Below are 21,762 nucleotides of genomic sequence, written 5' to 3'. Positions count from 1 at the left end.
CGGATCGGCGGTCTTGGATCGGTGGTCTAGGATCGGTGGTCTCGGATTGGCGGTCCCAGATTGGTGGTCTCATTCGGTGGTCTTGGATCGGTGGTCTCGGATCGGCGGTCTTGGATCGGTGGTCTAGGATCGGTGGTCTCGGATTGGCGGTCCCAGATTGGTGGTCTCGGATCGGTGGTCTCGGTTTAGATCGTCCAGCCGGGCGACACCCAAAGCAAATTCCTCTATTTGATCCCGAACCTGCGTCCGTTCCCGGCTGCTCCATCGGTCCGGACGCGAGCCGCTCGTGTTCGTCCGACAGACGTCAGGAATCCGGTGTTGGTGTGAAAAACGATCAGATTTTCAGAAACGTCGTCAGCGATCAGAGGAGCTCGGAGGATTCCAGATTTCCTCTCCTCTTGTTCTCTGAGGTTCATCCTCAGGGGATCCAGCAGTGAAATCTCTTTCAGGCCGTTATTCCGACTCATTTCCTCGGCACTTCCGTGTGAACCCAGACTCCGCCGAGCTTCAAGTTCGTCACAATTAGAAAATAAAAACAGAGCTGACAGTTTGATCTTCTGTGTTTCACTTCCTGTTTTCTTACATTTACAGTTTTTCCATGTTTGGGTTTTCGGCTGGCTCCTCCTCGTTTCCTCCCAGAGATCAATAAAGTTTCATCTTCCTCCCTCCTCCTCCTCCTGCTCCGAGGATCAAAGGTTAATAACTTTTCACGCTTCTTAATAATGTTCGCCTTCAGATAACAGATCCGGATCTTTTTTATTTTAAAAACACAAACCTGGGAGCAGCTGTAATGCCCTCCATTTTGTTTCTCCTTGATCCGCCGTCGCGCCGCGCGGAGTCAGAACCGTTCGGGAGGAAACGCCTTGCTGACGGCTGAGACAAAAAGGACGACTCTCAGCTACTACCAGCTCTGAGTCGGACACATTTCTGGGTCTGATGAGGTTGATTTCATTCAAATCCATCAGATATTTTGCTAACAGACACAGACTAGATTAATCAGAGGAAACAAAGAAGCTGTGGAGCGAAGGACACGAGGACACGAACCGGCTCGAGTCTTCGGACCTTCAGGAGGAGATTCTTGTCCTTCGGAACCGACTCCGGGTCGGAGATTAATCCAGAAGAAAAGAGGAAGAAGAGGAGGAGCAGAACCAAGATGAAGATGAGAAGATATTTAGGATGAAAGGGTTGGAAGAATCCGCCATTTTTAAATCCGACGGCAGCGTCACGACTCCGACGGGACTTCTGTCTTCTCACGTCCCAGAGGACAAGAAACTGCTGCTTTTAGCTTCTGTTCCACAACGTTCAGCTACTGTTTGGCTATTTTTAGCTGTCTGCTCGTCTTCTGCTACATTTAGCTTGAAGCTAGTTTTTTTTAGCTAACATTTTACTGCTTCTAGTTAGCCTTTTGCTACATTTAGCTCAACTTTGGCACTTTTAGCTTGTAGCTAGCAGCTAGCATTTTAACTGTTTGGCTTCTTTTACCTCCAACAACCCAGTTTTGAGCTCAGTTTAGCTACAACTCAGTCAAATTCACAGACACTGAGCTAAAACCTGGTGTGGTAGTAGCTGACGGTCATCCCGAACCAATCACGTGAAATCTCTGTTCAAACCTGACTGAGCGAGGCGGCGGGCAACATGCATTCCTTTACTTGTCTCCCGCTTAAACGTCTTTGACTGAATATTTGAACTTTAAGACGTTTTAAATGTTAAATCTTTGGATAAAAATGGATCCGATTCACTTCTTCAGTCTTCAACCAAGTTTCTGAGACAAACGTCTCCTGAAGAGACGCCTCGTGTCTCATTTTGGTTTAAAATAAAAATATTTACCGTTTCTTTTTTACTTCAGTCTCTTTCCTTCTCATGTTTTCTTTTTATCTTTTCTCAGAGTCTGAATCTAAAGCATCCCTTTCCTCCGAGACGCCTGACGGACGCGAGGACACTTCCTGTTGGCAACAAGTCACTGCTCAGACGGGTCCGACGGTTCTGGTTCCAGCCGAAGACGAGGAGGGAGGTGCAGCGTCTTTGTTCTCAAACAGGGTTTGAATCCTGAATTGCTACCTGCCAAGAGGAGTTTTTTTGGAACGATTACAGTCAGATTAGGTTTTAGCCGCGCTCCGGTGAGCTCACATCCTTTCTGACATAATTGGACAGTTTTGGCACCGAAGACAAAAAAAACTGTCAAATTATCGAGACGATGACGGCGTTCGGCTTGGAAATGATCTGAACTCTGCTGACGGAACCATTTTTTACCCGTTTATTATTTGAAATAATGATTAAAAGGAAAAGATGCCAGAGAAACACGGCTGTTAAAGACGATTAAAACCTTTCAGCATTTTTGGATTTTCTTCAAAACTTTCCAAACTTTTTTTCTTTCTTCCTCATTTGTTTTTCTAAAAAGTTGGTTTATGGGTCGACTTCAACAGAAGGTTTTAAGTGTTGAGTGTGTTCCTCAAAGGAACCAAACTTCAGCTCAAAATCTGTAAAACTGACCGAGTTTTGCTTTGCTGTGGCGGCCATCTTGAATGGAGTTGATTAAAATCTGCTCAGTGACGCAGGAAGAAGTGATCAGTGGTGTTTAAAGACACTAAAATATAAATTTATTGTATAGATTTTCTGAAATTTGACCAAAATGGCGTCTAAATGCACCAACATGGACGACCATCTTGGTTTTTTTCCCCGCTGGATAAAAACGCAACAATATTTCTCCTGTCCTTTAGTTTTCCTCCTCAGGTCTGGTTATTTTTCACTTTTACTCCGTCTGTGGTGTTTTTCCTCCTCCTCCTCGGTTTCCTCACAAGCAGCTCTTCTTCCTCGCTCCTCTGGGTCTCTTTCGCGAGTTTTCTGCCCTGATTGATCGTCATCACAACTGACAGCACAGCCGAGTGAAAGATGATAAACAAGACATTTACATTAGGGAGGCATCCAACACCGTCGGGGAGAACGAGGAGCGATAAAGCCACACACTGAGCCCAAGGATTGGACTGATGCCTTTAAAGGAGCCGATAAACTGGAAAATACTCTCCACCTTAAAGAAATATTACTCTAAAATCCTTTTATCGCCAATCAGCTTAACAGCAACTTTGGTTTCAGTCTAAACAGACGCCATAAAAAATGTACATTTAGGGAAAAATGGCTTGTAATTCTACTAATGGAGCAGTGGTTCCCAAAGCTGGGGTCAGGACCCAACTTTGGGTCATGAAAGAGGAAGTGAGGGTCCTAGAAAACAAATTAAATGCAAATAAATTGGTAAAATTTAGCCATAAATATTTTTAAAAATTGACGCAATAATCATAAATGAATGAAAAACAGTATCATGTCTTAATGCTATTGTTTAAAAAGGTAATTGTTGTTTTCTAAATGACTATCTTCTTATCAGTTTTCCACCTGCACCTTTAAAGATGGCCGCCATCTGTTTGTGACGTCGTTTACTTCCCTCCGATCAGCTGTTTTTATAGAAATCCATGTTCTGATGTAGATATAAGCAGCTGATAAACAGGAAAGAAAAGCGCCAACCCGTCCATCGATTTCTCCTCGCCGGTTCGACCCGACTGAGCTCAGAACATACGCCGACTTTAAAACATAATCTGCTCTTTATCTTCGGCAAACTTGTGCTAAAAAAGTACAGACAAATCCATCAAAAGAATCAACCGGCATTAGGAAATTATTATTGTTACATCAGTTTTATCATTTATGGCCGATTTCCCAGAAATATTAAGTTGTCTCATTAAAATCAAGCTGCTAACTAATTAGACATTTAATTGGCTTTGCCACTGAGGAAGAACAAAAATGAAAAACATTTAAAAACAACAGTTATCAGTCCTGTTATCCTCTGTTTTAAAGTCATACTCTTCATTAAAAATGAGGCTCAGCAGCTAAATTTCCTTTCTTTGAAACTTTACCACAAGTGCTAAAAGGGCTTTAAACTTTCACTTTTTCACTGTTTGATTTTCTTATTTTACTTTAATATATAAGGTAAAATTAACAGTATTATATATGTATATTATTATACTATACTGAGCGAACTGCCCAACATAAAAACAGGAATGCTAGCAGCTAGTGCTAACGGTACTTTGGACTTTTACATTTATTTTAATATTTACTTGTCTGTCATTCTTTTAAACATGACTGCTTACATATATTGTCCAGTGTACTCTATTTATAATAATATTTAACCTTCCATACCTTCTTATTTTAATTAAACGTTTATTGAAAGAACCACAGCATAGCAACAGAAACATGCTAATCACAATGATTTTATGCACTTATTTTATTAATTCTTTAGATTTTAACTCCTTTTGTATAAAGAACTGTCATACATTATCCCTAACCTTCTCACTTTTAGTATCAATATCCAGCTAATGGATAAATTTATTCTTTTATTTTACTTTTACTGTAAGGAGACATCAAAACAACAGAGTGCTAACGGTGCTAAAAAGGTTTTAAACGTTTTTTTAAACAGGCCTGCTAATCTAATCCTAATCTAAGACCTTGTACAGCTTTGTTATTTATTATTAGTTCGTTAGCTTCTATTTAAAGTTACAAAACCCAGTTACATTTCCATTGTAAACCTATACAGTATTTTATTTTTACTATAAGAAGTCTAAAAACATAACAGTCATGCTAACTTCTCGAGCTAATCGTTTGCTAACCGACATCCTGTTGTGGAAAATGTTTGTTATTTTTTCAGATTTTTGGTGTTTTTGGAAATGTTTGAAATTATATTTTAGTTCAAATAAGCTGTAAATATTTACACAACATGTTTGTTTTCAGGATTAAGGACTCTGTTGGTCTTACACGTCATACTAGAGACATGCTAGCTAGTAGTGCTAACACAGACAGTTTTAAACACACCCGCTAACGCATTTAGCTTATTTAAATTTTACTTATTTTTTAAATATAGTATAAGTATTTATCAACCTATACGTGACTATTTTACCTCAAAGATACATTTACAACATGTGATTATTAAACAGATAAACACGTTTTTTTATTTTTATATAAGAGATCTTTACCACACACTAACAGTCAAGCTAGCCACCGATGCTAACGGAGCTTTTTGAAAAACAGGCCTGCTATTTAAATCTATTTAAGCTGTCCTCCTTATGTAAATAATATTTTAATTCACCTATTTCCTTTTTTAGCTTTAATATAAAACATGTACATTAACTAATATTTACTGTTTGATTGCACAACATGTTAGCTACAAGTGCTAACGGTACTTTGTCATTCTTTTAAATACTTATGAATTTTAAGTATTTGATTTTTTTCTGCATATATCATTTTTTAGCTTACAATACAATATTTACATTTACTGAACAGTTAACACATTTAATTTTAATTTTTAGATAATTGCCTAACTTAGCAGAGAGAGACTAGCTACTAATGCTAACGGTACTTTGCATTGCTTTAAAAACACCAGCATTTTTTTATCCTTTTGTATCGGTTCTGTTTTCCTTTCATGACTTTGCTTACAATATAAAATTATTGTATAATTATGCAGAATATTTTATTTGTTTTCCAAGAAGAATCCCTCATCATAGCAGGAGAGGCGTTAGCCACTGTAGCTAACGGTCTTTTAAACACTTACCTGCTTGATTTCACTTTATATTCATCCTATCAAACAGCTAGTTTAATTTCTAATATACAGGTTATGTTTAGTGTATTTTATTCTTTCAAACTACATCCTTTCCTTCACCGTATCAAGTGTGGAATCAATAAAGTTTATTTTTCCGAGAAGGAATTCATGCTCACCGTAGTTCTTTGAATGGCTCGGCCCTGACATGCGGCGTCTCCACCGATTTGCTGAACACGGCTCCTTCGGCCCCTGAAATCACAGAACACAAAGTCAGACAGAAAGAAGCATCAATTCAAACCACAACCTCCGATCCGATCCGATCCAATCCGATCGATGGACATCATCTGAGAGCGTCTGCAGATCTGTACGGCGGCGCTCAGCTCGCCTCGTCGGTAACGCCACAGAGCAACGAGCTTCTCATACAGCGGGAAGTTTTACTGCAAATAAAGGTTAAAAAATGTGTTTACTGGGCTGCTTTTATTGTAGAGCTTTGACTCATTACCCCCTTTAAACAATAAAAGGACTAACAGTAAGAGTTCACAGTACAGAGCACAAGATTTAATAAAAAACATTTGGAAATAGGTACCATTTAAATCAGAATAATTATAAACTATAATATGTCACCCAACAAAAAGAGTACTTGCATAAACACAAACTACAAATTATGGTTATAGATCAGAGCCTCCACAGAGGTAAAAATACGCCTTAATGTTAATTTAGTAATGTGTTTCTGTCCCTTCGTGTCTGGACTGCCTCACCTGGCAGCTCAGAGGCAAAACAGCAGCTGGTTGATCAATAAAACCCGGCTCGTTAACCTGGGTCGTTAAGTCATGTTGTGACACAATCCATGCCTGATCAAAAAGGCAAATTGTGTATTTAAAGTAATCTGAAAACAAGCAATTATAATTTAGCATCTCGCTCATAAAACCTGATTAAAAAGTTAACTTTAAAGTGTTCCAGTAAACAAAATAATAAAACGTATTAAACTGAAATGAGGTTAGATCGACTTGTTGATCATTTTAAAGATATTTCGTTTGAAGAAGATGAGACTTTTTCATTCTTTCTCTTGGTTATTAACGAGGTTTGGTGCAGAATCAGAGATTAATGGTGAAAAACCCAAACAAAACATTAAAACCTGCTTCAGGGTTTTGGTTTCTCGGGCTCAGAGCGATGTCGGCTGTTACGTCGGTTTTAACTTAATTTATTCGACTTTTTTTGTGGATCCATGAGAGATAAAGATTTTAAGGAACTAATGCTGCAGCCTGTTTTTATTATTTTGCTCTAGAAACCAAACAACGGAGTCGTTTTAATGGATTTTTCTGTTTGTCTTGATCCTTTTGTCTTTAAATCTTGGGTTTAAAATGTTAGTAACTGAGAGGAAATTGTAAAGAATATCCACATTTGTTTTCAGGAGACCTTCAGCCAAGCTAACAGTGTTTATTCTCTGTGTTTTAATGTGTTTTGTTGGGTATATTGGTGGTTTTGTTTTTTATGAACTGAAGGGAAACCAGAATCCTGAGCGGAGTAAATGGAGCCACAGAAACAATTACACCAAAAAGCTTTGAAATGATTCGGCCGACACTGAGCTCTTCAGCAGCTCAACCTGAGCCGAGCTTCGGCTGCTGATTCTCCGTCTCTGCTTGATTGCAGCGAGGCACGGCATCACGAAGACCAAGGAAACCGACGGCGTAATTGGCCGGCGCGTGACCTGTCACCTCCGGGCTCTGACTGACCGCTCGGGGTTCGCTCCACGACTCGGTTACATCAAACCAACGATCGATAACCACGGGTGAATGCATTTCAAGCCGCTCTGAGCGCCGCGGGGACGCACACGTCGCTCGGTGACACGTTTAGGGTTTCAGGGCTAAGTGAGACGGAGAACAAGAAGTCGGAGTCCGTTCGAGTGCGGTTCTTGTTCTCGGCCTCGATTCAGAGAAACAGAAAGAGACTTTTACAGCTGACATCTTCATGATGACAGAGATGAATGCATATCACCCGCTGCCTTCAAACCAAGCTCCCAGCATGTTAGAGGTCACCCTCAGCTACTACCACGCCGAATCTCAGCTCCATATCTGCAGAACTGACTGTTGTAGTCCTTTTTGTGTTGCTGGAGCTGATTATCTGTGGCGTCCATCTTGAATCGGCTCCTGCAGTTATCAGCTGTAGAGGTTCATCCAGTGGTTACATCATCGCCCGCCTTTCACGGCGACTGATGACCTCATTTTGGCTGCAGAAATCGTTCCACATCTTTTTTTTCATGCCTGTTAGTGAATAAACTCACATGAAGTCGATCAGCCTTTAGGCTTTCAGTCTGATTGCTTTTATTTTGAAAGGAACCCTCCTCGCCATTTAACTCAGAACGACTTGCAGCGCTCACCTGTTTTTTATGCCACCGCAGCTTCGACTAAAAGTCTTTCCTGCCGACAACATCTGGGCAGAAACAGTTGTGTCGGGACAGGTTTGACAGATTTGGCTATTCTTTAATTAAACAGGTGTTTAATGGCTGATTTCCTCCGAAGTCTGGAGATATTTACAATCTCGCTCCTTCGGGGAGCTCTTCATAACACAGATAAACCTATCAAAAAGTCGGGCAAATAAAATATCTTTATGCAAATTGGTGTTCCTGCTCAGTCATGTGGGATAAAAACCTCTCCTCCTTATCGCTGCTACAGGTGGAGCCACTTCTGTTCCGCTTTTAATGAATTTTGAGCTCTTATCAAAACCTTATTTCTTGTAGGTACAAGATGTAAATCAGGTAAAACAAGCTACGACGCCGAATGTTTGGTGTTTGGAGTGAAATATAATACAGTCTACCAACTGTTAGTTTGGAAGTAAACATCGTCAAATGTTTGATTTCTGATCTGAGGTTAATTAGAATTTTTTTGACAGGTGAAGCAAAAAAAGCTGAAGTTTCGTTCAGTAGACAAAACAAAGGAAGAAAGAAAAATTCACTTAAAGTCTTAATTTCTCTGCCTCCCTTTTTCTTGATTAAACAACAAAATATCCAAATCTTTCATTGCTGGTTTAGACTCAGTTCGGTCCAATTTAAACTCGTTAACATTCAGTTCTTTTTGGTTTTACAGTCAGTTTTAATACAGTTACAGCTTCAGATCCAGATTTAAATCCAACTACATTCAGCTGCAGTTTATTCCAATTCAATCCAAGAGTCAGATTTAATATTTTTACATTTTTGGGCCCCAAATATAAATGTTAAAGAAACTTACGCCCATTATTCCTCCGTTCCTGTCTTTTTTTTTGATTTGCACGGCGTTTCTCTCCTACATAAAACAAATAAAACTTTACATGTGTGACCATCAGAGCCTTCTGGAGCGTTCAGGAACCTCAGGAAAGTCAGAGATCATTTGTTTGAGGCTTACTTTCCACTTTGCCATTCTGTCTGCCTTGCTAGTGTTATCGGGGAGGGAAGGAGGGGTGTGTGGTTACCATGGTGACACTAATGAGCCACAGCAACTTGAACATTTTCTTCGATCTTAGCTCTCTTTGCTCTTCTAGGGTTTATGCATCAAAACGTCGGCCATTTTGTCAAAATAGATTATTACAAACAGAAAGGACGTTGGAATCTGAGACAAACTCTGACGAAGTTTGATGATTCCAGTGAGGCTCAATGATTCCAGTGAATCTCAATGATTCCAGTGAATCTCAATGATTCCAGTGAGGCTCAATGATTCCAGTGAGGCTCAATGATTCCAGTGAGGCTCAATGATTCCAGTGAGGCTCAATAATTCCAGTGAGGCTCAATGATCCCAACAAAGTTCGATGATTCCAGTGAAGCTCGATGATTCCAGTGAGGCTCAATGATTCCAGTGAATCTCGATGATTCCAGTGAGGCTCAATAATTCCAGTGAGGCTCAATGATCCCAACAAAGTTCGATGATTCCAGTGAAGCTCGATGATTCCAGTGAGGTTCAATGATTCCAGTGAATCTCGATGATTCCAGTGAGGTTCAATGATTCCAGTGAATCTCGATGATTCCAGTGAGGCTCAATGATTCCAGTGAGGCTCAATGATTCCAGTGAATCTCAATGATTCCAGTAAGGCTCAATGATTCCAGTGAATCTCAATGATTCCAGTGAGGCTCAATGATTCCAGTGAGGCTCAATGATCCCAACAAAGCTCAATGATTCCAGTGAGGCTCAATGATTCCAGTGAATCTTGATGATTCCAGTGAGGCTCAATGATTCCAGTGAGGCTCAATGATTCCAGTGAATCTCAATGATTCCAGTGAGGCTCAATGATTCCAGTGAGGCTCAATGATCCAAACAAAGCTCAATGATTCCAGTGAATCTCAATGATTCCACTGAGTCTTCCCTCCTGTTCAGTCGCAGCTGAAGTTATGAGAGACTAAAAAGTGCCGAGTCACTGCAGATTACCCACGCCGTTTCTGTGCAGGTTGATTTTTTTTCCCTTCGCTGTCTGAATGGGAGCGCCGTTCTGAGCCGGCAGCGCGTCACGACTCCATTCATGAGCATCTCCGCTGAATAAAATGTGATTTATCTGATTCTCTGATCGCAGGCCGCACATGAATACCGAGCAGGAAGCGGCGATACGTCACGGCGCCGACACGTCCGGGAAGCGTTGGGGGTTGGAAACAAACGACGTCTTTAAGGATTGATGCGGATTCATGTGAGTCCATGTATGTGTAGAAGGTGTTTATGAGGCGGAGCTCAGACCGGAGCTCGATACCATCAGCTGCGTCTTAAAGTATCTCGGAGGTGATGAAACACAGAGACACACGAGTCCCAGAAGAAGCTCCTGCAGGAATAATCTGAATGATTGGTGGGGGCTGGAAGACATGCACGAGCAGCACTGACCGAATACCAAACACCTCTGTTTATCTGCAGGCGTTCCTCTGCATAATCCACACCGAAACAAACAAACACTTCTGACGTTTTATTATTATTACATGAATACGCACCTCATCAATCTTACAGACTAGAAAATCAAAGCCCACACTATTTGTTTCTGGTTTTTAACAGCCAATGATTTTTGGATTAAGGGTAGAGGCGACCAGGAATAATAGCATTCGTCTTCGCTGCAGATTTGAGTCAAAAAACAAGAAGAAATGTGCCAAGAAGAAGAATTTCTTTTGGTTGGAGGCCAGTTGTGCGTTATTGAATCATTAAAGCCCGCTGCTGATTGAAGTAATCTGAAGATGGACGGCCTCTGAGTGGATACTGTAAATCTGGGTGACACTAATTATTGTGGCAAAGGCTTGAATTTGGCTTCTGCCCATCAAGGAACCAGCAAACGGCTCTTTTTAAGGGTCATCTCATCCTTAAAATGGAGATTTCTTTCAGGGGCACACATAAAATAAAAGGTTATAAGCTACAGATGCACAGGAAAAACTCCCAAAGTACCACAAAACGATTCTAATGCTTATTTTATAACATTCTACTGTATTTTGTTTGGTAATTCTCCTTAACGAGGACAAGAAAACAGCAGAAATAAATTTATTAAAAACAATTAATTATTATTATGTTTAGTTTGGTGTATTCCAACGTGATACGTTTGGTTCAAACTTTAAAAATATGAATTAAACGTTAGTTTAGACGACATATTTGGACATTTTGATTCTGGATCGATGGTTCATTTTGGACGGGAATATCTGACCTTTACTAGTTTTAAATGTTAAGTAGCATTCCTTGTAAGTCGTCTTGAATGCCAAACTTTTAAATAATGATGTCAGATAATCTGAAATCACTCAGAATGTGTTGGGATGACTCTCAGCTACTACCACACCTCATCTTTGCTCAGCATCTGTAAAAAAAGACATTTTTCTACATCCAGTCATTCATTTTTGAAAATTTCATCCAAATCCATCCAGTTTTTTTGTGTTTGCTATGGTTGATTAGCTGTTGCAGCCATTTTGAATTGGATTGACTCTGGGCTGAGACTGTTGGTGACTGGTTGAAGAAAATACACACTCAGTTGGCATCTCAGACACAAAGTTTGATGGAAATCTGTGCAGATGTCGTGTAAATCATTTAGTTGCAAAGAGTCTTAATTACGTGTCAGTTCAGTCGTTTTATCTGCATTTTCATTCAGATTCTGTCTTATGTCTCCAATCGGTCCTGCTTTGGTTTCGCAGGTCATCGGTCCAACTCAACGACATCGAGAAGCCTCACAAAACTTTCAAGACATTTTTAAAACTCTTGCAAATGTTTGTAATCTTTCCACCAACAGCTGCAGTGAGACGTACGACCAATGGTTACAGCAGAATTTAATCCTTCCCAACAAGTGATTTATTTGAAGAACATTGGGAACAAATAGTTCCCAACAAAAATAATGTAAGTTAAAATATTTATTCCAGTGCCATCCCATCCACCCTAAAAACGAATTAATTTCAGCAAAACAGACACTCTTCATGCCTAATAACACTGCTAGAAGCATTGGAAGGTGAAATACGAACAATATTTATCAAAAAATAAGAGTTTTTGCCAATTGTTAGGTAGTTTGTCGGACTGAACAACATCTGTGATTCGAAAAATTGGTTTGTTTGTATTTATAAGTTTAGATTCTGGAGCCCTGAAAACGAGAGGAGTCCAATAAAACATCCCTGAGGAACTCCCCAGGAGGAAGGAATGCATTTCATTTCATTAAAGACTTTAAAAACAGATAATAAAAAAAAAGGATTTGGTTTATTTATTTATTAAACGGAAGCTAAGATGATGTTAAAACTCATATATTATATTTCTGCACCTTCCGTTCTGCCAAACGCCCACAAACACAGAATCCATGAATTTTAATGCCTTCGTTGCAACAAACGCAGCTGGATTATCATTTCCAACGCCTCACCAACGGAACGCCGCAGAGTTTAGACCCGATAACGTACGGGACCTGGACCTTTCCACTGCGAGCTCAGCAGATCTGCGCCGCTGTTAACCACGAAATTACGACCCGCCACTCGGATCCTGTCGGAGGAAATCCTCCTCTCACGCCGTTGGATAAAAACCCATTTGCGATGATCAGCGTGTTCAGCACTGATTTGGGGAACGGAGAGTAATTCGCTGTCATGGTGTTCCCAATTTCTCTCAATCTGCTTCAACCATCTCCTCCGGAACTGCGGTTTGTAGGAAGAGAAATGGAAAGACGTCGAGTCGAGAGCTTCAGAATGAAAGAATTATGGGCAATTTAACGAACAAGTTGCTAAAACACAAGAATTGATCCAAACTCCACTGAAGATGGAGTCTTAAATCCAGACCTTGTGTTTTCAGACCGCAGGAGGTCAGTTTAAAGTCCTCGGAACCAAAATCCTCCAGGAAAACGGATCATTTCCCAGCATCAAGCTGCTCCTGACGCATGAGAGAAAAGGGAGAAATGACGTCAGCATTCCTCGGATGAATGCACGTCGCCCGCCGGGGTTTTAAACGAAGATCAAGCGCTCAGAGCATCTGTTGAGAAGATTCAGCTCAATATCTGCTAAACTGATGCTTTGTGGTGGCCATTTTGAACTGGGCTGACTCCAAACGTTAACCAGAAAACACTGTTAAAACGAGTAAAATGGTACTTAAAGCTTAAACCAGCACTACAGCAGGAACAAAGCTGAAATTAGCAAGCCAAGCTAAAAGCTAAAAGGAGCCTAAAAGATAAAAACCGAGTGCAGCAGATTTCAGAGGACGGCTTCAATGGAGACATTTTTAAAAAACAGAGTTAAATAATTTTAAAAAGTGTAAAAGTTACTAACGGTAAAAGTCGGACGACGCAGACTTCGGCAGGCTGCAAGAAAACAGTTTTCCTACCATCAGCGGTTCATGAGATATTTTGCTAACAGAGAAACAGAGTTGATGAGGGATGACTCTCAGCTACTGATGAGCTGTGGCGGCCATCTTGACCTGGTTACTCTGGTAACAGACAGACAACATGATTTAAAAAAAGACAAAGCTCCAACTGGAAACTGGTCCATGTTTTGGGTTCCAGAACCGCAGGTTGGATCTCAGGTGTCGCCGCAGACCTGCAGCTTTAATATTCACCCTCCTAATGTTGTTTTTTTCTCCCCTCCTCTCACTTCCCATCATTTACGGCGTTCGTTTCCAGCTGCAGAGAGGATAATATTCTCCCCTCTTAGTATTTCAGTCAGGCCGGAGGTGCTGCCAGCAGCCCTGTCTAATAAATGGCCGCCGCTCCGTGCTGAGACACTTTGCCCTTTCTCTTCTGGAAGGAAATCAGCAGCTTTTATTAAAGGGAGCAATTCTCCACCTCAACAGGAAGTTCAGGTTGTCAAACGGTGCGCGGAGGAGAGGCGGAGCCAAAGGCTTGTCACCCTCCACCTTTCAGACAGATTTACTGGAGCGACTCTCAGCGACTACCACCAGGTTTTAGCTCATTATCTGTGTCTGTCGTCGGTTAGCTGCGGTGGCCATGTTGAACTGCAGGAGTTGACGGGCAGAAACGTCTTCATCTTCGCCTTCCGCAGTAAAAACGTTGAAGCGTGGAGGGAAAAAGGTTCCAGCCGGCAGGCGGCGGAGGAACAAAGACGTAACGAGGCGCTGACAGCAGCTGAATATGAGTCGTTGACCTGAGGTCGTCAGGTCCGACACGACTCCATCATCCAGCCCAACCTGCACCGAGACACGGGCTGTCAGCAGAACTAACAGCAGCTGGGTTCTGCTCGCTGTGGCCGAGTCCCGACAGGAAGTTGGACTCGACTTAAAGGAGAAATCAAATATCAAAATAAGAGTTTTCATGTTTTTCTGTCAGTTCAGCTCCATCATCAAACCCTCATCAGAATCATCAGACGTTAACGACTTGTTGTTAGAGTTTCTGTGGGCTGATTGTGGGCGGAGTTACCTCCTTAGAAGGAGGCGGGGCCAGCTGTGGCAGACCGCTGCAGGGCGCTGAGGAGGTTCCTGTCGCCGCGTTTATCAGGGAAAATGGAGGCAGAAGAAGAAGCATGTTTGGTCTGGAGTGATGCTGTCGGGAACTGGAGGAGCTTTATGATGATGTCACACAGTCTGGGAGGAGCTTCACCTCCGGAAGGCGGGAGGAGGCCGGCGCTGGTCGGACAGCGGTGGTTCTCCTGTTGAAGGTTTGTCTCTCAGGTTCAAGTAAAAGTCGAGTCGTCACTTGTTGTGTTTGACGGATTCATGTCGTCTCACCAGCCTGACCTTTGACCTTTGACCCCCCCCGACCTTCTGGTCAGACGCTAACAATCCAAAGGTTTAAAGGAGGCAAAGCATCTAAAACCACAAACTGCTGCAAATATCAACTTAGGTTTTATAATTTGGTCAGAAAAAAAAGAAAATAAATTTGTTGAATCTGTGGCAGAAGGACTGCGGGTCGGTTCTGACGGACATCAAAGGTGGAACCAGGACCCGAGGCTTGATGTGGACGGACTAAAAGCTGCCGACGTGATGAATTTATATTTTTATAAATCAGATTTTCACCTTTAAGAACAGGAGAGTTTCTCCAGGTTGTGTTCCTGACTCAAACCGCCGCAGGTCGGCGAGGCGTGGGCGCCTTAATGGGATTTAATCAGCTCGTTAAGGACCATCAGGAGCAGAACCTTCATGTCGGAGCGCCTTTGAAGCCCGCAGCCGGAGGCGTGGCGGTAATGAAGTCCTGAGCCTCTAATTGGAAAGGATGATGGCGAGCCGGACGTTTGATTTTCTCCTGCCGGGGACTCGGGGACGGGCGGACTCGTGTGCTTTAAGATCGAGTTAATCCTTTTGTCTTTATGTGTCTTTAAAACAACAAACTGAAGTCAAACCTTTGGCTGATTAAAGCTGAAACAGAACTTCAGCTGCTGAGTTAAGATGGTTTAATAAAACGTTCTCCGTCGGTTTTATTCCTTTTAAATGCTGCCATCTTCTTTAACTCTTAATAAATAACGAGTTTATTTCATTGACTTCCCTGTAAAGGCTTTCAACGTTCTCCACCTGAATAAACTGAAAATATTACTTTTATTTTGAAAGCAGCGACTTCCTGAAGCTCCAACATTTATCAACTTTCTTCTCTAAAATCCACAAAAAACAGAAAAACGGACAAAGTTTTCATAAAAAGAGAAAAGCTCTGTGGCTCACTAGGGTCACCATGGTAACCACACGCCTGAGTCTGTCACTCCCTGGCTGCACTCTTAATGAGACGGACAGAAACGCAGAGTAGAAATTAAGCCTAAAACAGCCAAACGTACAGAAACAGGACCGGGTTTAGAGCTCCTACAGGACCGGGTTTAGAGCTCCAACAGGACCGGGTTTAGAGCTCCAACAGGACCAGGTTTAGAGCTCCAACAGGACCGGGTTTAGAGCTCCAACAGGACCGGGTTTAGAACTCCAACAGGACCGGGTTTAGAGCTCCAACAGGACCGGATTTAGAACTCCAACAGGACCGGGTTTAGAGCTCCAATAGGACCAGGTTTAACCTCGTTAGATCAGAAATGAAAGCATCTCGTCTTTAACGTCTCGATTCAGCCGACAGACGGTGGTATTCATGAGGTTAGAGTGTGTGTGTCGGTGTGTAGATGTGTGTGTGTTGGACGGGCCTCTCTGACCAGAGTTTCCTTTCATGTAGCTTCTTATCAGCCGTGTAATCAGTCCTCATCTCCTGATCTCCGGCTCGCTCGATGCCGGCTCCGATCGATGGCAAGCTTCCTACATTTACACCCCTCCGCCCCCCCCTCACACACACACACACACACACCTCCACCCATCTTTATTCGCCTCGTAACCAGGAACAAACGGACCTCACAGGGGATCAATGGAAGCCTGACCTCGGCGGTTCTGTCTGACCCGCTTCTCTTCCGGAAACAGATTCTTTTCTTCGTCTTCGGTTCTGATTCTCGTCTCTCTGCTTTGGTTTTAGTTCCTCCTTTGTTCTCTCCATTTGTCCTTCTTGTGTTTTGATTGAATTTATCGAATCTTCAGATTCAGGTTTTTCAGGATTTCCTCTCCTCAGGTTTCTACCTTATTTCTCCTCATTAATTCCTCATATTTCCATCACCACCTTGTTGTTCCCGATCCATCATTTCCCCTCGTTTCCGTCGTTCGTCCCTGAAATCAATCAGGATCTGGAGGATTGGCCTCGGGAGGATTCCCTCCATGGAATAATTTCTTGTCCTGAGTTTTACAACAACCAGCAGACGAGGAGTTTGGGAGAAAGAATACAGGAAGTGAGCTGAATAAATTATCCGAAGACAAACAGATTTTATGAACTCCATAAAACAGAATCCTCCTTCGGATCTTCTGGCATCCTGTCACCCAGAAGTTATTTTGTTTATCCAAACAAAACCCAGCGGAGGAGAGGAATTACGGCTGGAAGCGAGTTTTAAGACGACTTGTAAAGATTTTACTGAACCAGGAGGGATCCCAGATATCAGATCACTCTCCGATTGGACATCCGGGCTGCCGTAGTCTGCCGGTCTCCAGAGACGAGACACTCGAAGGAAAACTTTTTATCAAAATAAACATTTTAATGAAAGGAGGATTCCAGAAACAACCAATCAATAAAAAGGTGAAACTTCGATGTACCTTAAAGTGACAGTTAAGAAATTTAAAACGCCTTTCTGAACAGCCAGTATCTAACCTGCTGTAGATAAACGATGAGCTGCAGGCTAGTCTCAAAGGTCCAGCCTCCATTTAAACTTTATTTAAAACGCAACGCTCAAACAGGAAGTCGTAGAAGGATTAAACTACAAATTTATTAACGAGGAAACACTCAGAATCATAGAGGCAGCAGCAGTTAACTGTAGCACTTCCTGCAGTTAATAATCATAGAGGCAGCGGCAGTTAACTGTAGCACTTCCTGCAGTTAATAATCATAGAGGCAGCGGCAGTTAACTGTAGCACTTCCTGCAGTTAATAATCATAGAGGCAGCGGCAGTTAACTGTAGCACTTCCTGCAGTTAATAATCATAGAGGCAGCGGCAGTTAACTGTAGCACTTCCTGCAGTTAATAATCATAGAGGCAGCGGCAGTTAACTGTAGCACTTCCTGCAGTTAAGAATCATGTGATGCTAAATAATGAAAATGTTTATAAAACTGAGCTGCAGATAAAAACGACGCCTGAACGCAGCTTTAATGGAGGGAATGCTTGTCGCCCGCCGCCTTTCAAACCAAAGCTTGAACTCTCGGCTGCCACCACACAGAAGTTGAGGTTGATTAGCTGTGGCGGCCATCTTGAATCACAAGGACGCCCAGTTTTAATGACAGTAAGGGATAAAAACTAAAGCTCTGACGTTAAAGTTCTGCGTTTTATTTCCTTCTTCCTGACGAGGAGCCACTGAGAGGAGAAACGGTTGAGAGACGAGCTGCAGACCAGCAGGAGGTTCTGCTGACGACGACGGGGGTCCGACGGACCTTTAGCCTCGCAACAGGACGGGGAGACGGCGACATAAATTTACCTGTCCTCCATCTCATTACAGCAGGTCAATGTGAGCCGCAGGAGCAGAACGGGTCAGAGGACAGGGAGGGACGGGGGGACGGGGGGGACGGGGGGACGAAGAGCCTGAGGCACAGAAAGACAATTACTGTCCGTCTGAAAGGAGCAGAAAAACGTCTCATTCTGAAAATGAGGACGGAGCGTTAAGAGGAGGGGGACAGGATTCAGAAACTCTTCATTTAACGAGCGAAAAGTGACTCATCATGTTTCTGTTCAATGAAAAAAGTGATGAGTCATCGTAACAGAAGGGGTTTTATCTTCCTAAACTCAAGGATTATTAGAATATTATTATAATATTAGAATTATGGTCTAAATTTATTACTAAACTTTGCTTTAACGGTTTGTTTCTATGACAGGCGGGTAATCATGTAACTCTGTGTCGGTGAGGGATTCTGTCCGGTAACTCGTTAACGTTCAGATCAACCAGGTTTAAAGATGGCCGCCACAGCTCAGATGTTGGGAGTAGCTGAGAGTTTTTCCCGACACGTCCCGAGAGGCGGCAGGCGACGTGCATTCAGTCAGGTTCTCTTCCTGCAGAGCGGTGAGCCGGGGAGGATCCCGCCCTGATCCGACATTTTCACCTGAATGTCCGACTGAAGGAGCTGACTCAGACCTGTCCAGGTGACCCCGCCCCCAGTGACCTGTCCAGATGACTCCGCCCCCGGTGACCCCTGGAGATCGGCGCCAGCTGAGAGAGCGGGTAATGAGGGAGGATGGATGGTTCAGCTCCCTCCCCCCCTCCTCTTCTTCTTCTACACAACAAGCAAACCTTAGACTGAAAGTCACCTCGGAGTAAATTCAGCCGTCGCTGATGAAGAGGTGCATCATGGCTGACGGGAATGTTTCCACGCTGGATGTTATGAGTACATTAGCGCTAACGGCGCTCGCCTCCTCTCGCCCACAGATGGGCCATTACGTGTCGAGGAGGATAAAGTCGGGGCGCCGGCGTCTGACTGCCTTTGGAAAACAAACAGCGTCAGCTGGGATCGCCGGGACTTTGGTTGTGTTTGTTGGAGACGAGGCGAGGAGGGAGACGCCGCCCGCCGTCATGTTTCCTGTCTGATCCTACGAGGCCGGGGGAGACGTCCTTGTGGCCCGCGGACCTCCAGGTGTCGGCTCATTTCTCACACAGGTGCTTTCATCAGCAGAACCTCTGAACGCAGCCGAAAAGCCACTGAGCTGCCAGGAACCGTCAGGAGCCGAGATCCAGGCCAAGTTCTGACCTGCTGGGAGTTCTGTTCCTCCAACATGTTGGTTCTGAGGGTTTGAAGCCCGGCTGGGTCCGGCTGGGTCTGGCTGGGTCCGATTACCTTCATCAGGTTCTGTCGGGAGTTCCTTCTTCTAAACCCCAGCCTCAGGCGAACGCAGCTAAACGCCACTGATGAGAAGCTGGGTTATTACTGACCCTAAAACCAGCTAAAGAAGCAGCTAAAGAAGCAGCTAAAGAAGCAGCTAAAAGCTTTAAACTGTTAGCATAATACTCCAGGAACCTTGGGACAGATTTTCAGTAACTTCCTGGTATGAATTCCTTCAGGGTCTTTGAATCGAGTCCAGGTCTGGGTTCAGGTCTGAGTTCAGGTCTAGGTTCAGGTCTGGGTTCAGGTCTGAGTCTCCAGCCGAGCTGCTCCTCGGAGCCGCGGCTCGAGGATCTGGACGCTGTGACAGATCAGGAGCAGATACGACCCCCCCCTGAGCTCGTCAGAGACAGCAGGTCTGCCGCGGCCGTCGGCCTCGGTCTGCAGAGTTCATCGATCGGCTCGGAGGAACGCAGTTACTACTTCTTCATCTACTCCTTAACGCGGTCAGCTGCTGCTCCCCATTTGCTCCAGATAACACTATAAAATATTTGTGGCCTTGTCTGCCTTTAAATATATCTCCTGCCGTGACGCGGCCCTGCGCAGTAACTCTGAAGTGTCTTTTATGGTCTTATTACATCTTAACGACGTCCACTCCGGAGGAGGGAGCGCCGGGGGATAAAAGTGGGAGCAGCCGGGAGCTGTCGGCCGGATAAACGACTCGGACCGCCGCAGATCTGATGAAACAAAGATCACCCAGCTAGGTTCCTGGAGAGGCAAATAAAAAAGGTTTAATCTTGTGTTGCACTAAAAGCTGAAACGAGCTCCAAATTAACTAAGACATCCCATAACTTCTGGGTGGAGGACGGAGGATAATGATTTCATTCCAGCTGCTGACGGGGCAGAAACCCGAATAAAAGACGTGAATCCTGCAGGTCTGATGAGTCCGATTAAAGTCCGGCTTTGCCAGAAGCAGGAAGTTCGACTCCCGTTCGTTTAGATGAGTCATAATGTCTGTAAACCTCAGGAACATGAGGACAAATAAGGAATCTTTCAGAATATTTAGATTACTGGATGTTCGTCTACAACCGATTGGCTTTTTGGGGTCAACCCAATCAACAGCAGCCAACCCAAAAATGGCTCCAATCTCCTAAATTTTACAGATAAGAAGCTAAAGTTTGGTGTGGCAGTAGCCGAGAGTCATCCTCAGGATATCAGCCGGGATTCCGGCTGATATTTGGAAAGAAATCAGATTTAAAAGCGTCTGAAGTGAAACTCTGCACCCGGTCCTTTTCTCCACATCGTGTTTGAAGAAAAAGCCAAACTTCAGGGCGAAAAGTTCGTTCATCGAGACACTCAGAAGGTTTGATCTGAACGTTTGGCCTCCTCAGGAAACAGAAACGAACGTTGAAAACCGGCGGATGAGGAGAAAGGCTCTTTGTCCAAGGACAACGAGTCCAATTCAAGGCTGAGCAGCAGCCAAAGGGTTAACTTCAGGGAGACAAAGACCTGCACAGAATATTCCTGACGTTCTCCGTAAAAACAGGCCTCGGCTCATTACGAAGCAGCCGAGGGCGAGTGGGTCAAAGGTCAGAGCTGAAGGGCGGAGCTGCTTCATTAACAGCAGGAAATAAAGGAGAAACCGTGGAGGTCAGAGGAGCAGATGAAACAGGAAGTAACCGCTGCAGCCGACTCCAACTTTACACTTTATAGCTGCGTTTGTGGAGATTACTTCATGCCGTCAGGATACTGAACACTTTCAGTTGCCAAGCATGGTGGTGGTAGCATCATGCTGTGGTGCAGCTTCACCTCAAACCAACAGAACTGGTTTCTGATGGGATACCTTCAGTTTCTGAAACAGGTTTCCCAAAAAAAAAAACTCTGCCGACTCGGATTTAAAGCCGGGTTTGTGTCAGGAAACCAACCAGTGAAGAAGGAGGAAGAGGAGGAAGAGGAGGAGGAAGAGGAGGAGGAGGAGGAGGAGGAGGAGGAGCGGTCTGATATCAGCCTGAAGCTCCCTGATGGAAACAAAAAGCCTCGGGTTCGGGTCAGACTTTTAACTAAATATCCACAATAAATTCAAACGTCTGAACCCAGAATTTTATGCTGTAAAATTACTGTATTTAAAAAAGAATTCAATTAAATCATTAAAAGTAAATTAAAGACATTCCTGCTGTTAACGAGCGTCTGCAAACCTGCAGCCGTAGCAACTGTTTGCAGACGGATAAACTTCCTAATTTTCACCTTAAAAGTTTCTCTGTTTTCGCTTTTAAAGTCCACAGAGTTTAACGCCAGATTTCTCTGCACTTTAAAAGCAGTTTATAGAAACTACACCCCTTAAAAATTCATTTCCACCCTTTTAGACGAACGTCTCAATCGTCCCCTCCCGAGTCCAGGAATTAATATTTCATGTCTCCCAGCTCCGAGTGTTACACGATACAAAGAGGCCGTAAAGGAGACGGGAATTGTTTTCCTCCATCTGTTAGCTGAAACTTTTCC

At 43.4% G+C, this 21,762-nt stretch overlaps 1 protein-coding gene across 2 annotated transcripts in view; it reads right to left on the bottom strand.

Moving 5' to 3' along the window:
- sgcd (sarcoglycan, delta (dystrophin-associated glycoprotein)) overlaps nt 1-21,762 on the bottom strand; it is a 202,888-nt gene that overhangs the window by 15,390 nt on the left and 165,736 nt on the right. For both annotated transcript variants that reach the window (XM_017432744.3, XM_017432743.3), the window contains one exon: nt 5,752-5,824. In XM_017432744.3, the coding sequence (XP_017288233.1) occupies nt 5,752-5,824 (73 nt within the window). The remainder of the gene's footprint in view (nt 1-5,751; nt 5,825-21,762) is intronic.

This window comes from Kryptolebias marmoratus, linkage group LG13 (assembly GCF_001649575.2).
Source record: "Kryptolebias marmoratus isolate JLee-2015 linkage group LG13, ASM164957v2, whole genome shotgun sequence".
Taxonomy (NCBI): domain Eukaryota; kingdom Metazoa; phylum Chordata; class Actinopteri; order Cyprinodontiformes; family Rivulidae; genus Kryptolebias; species Kryptolebias marmoratus.
Note: the sequence above shows the minus strand (reverse complement) of the source record. Positions and strands in the feature narration are given on the sequence as shown.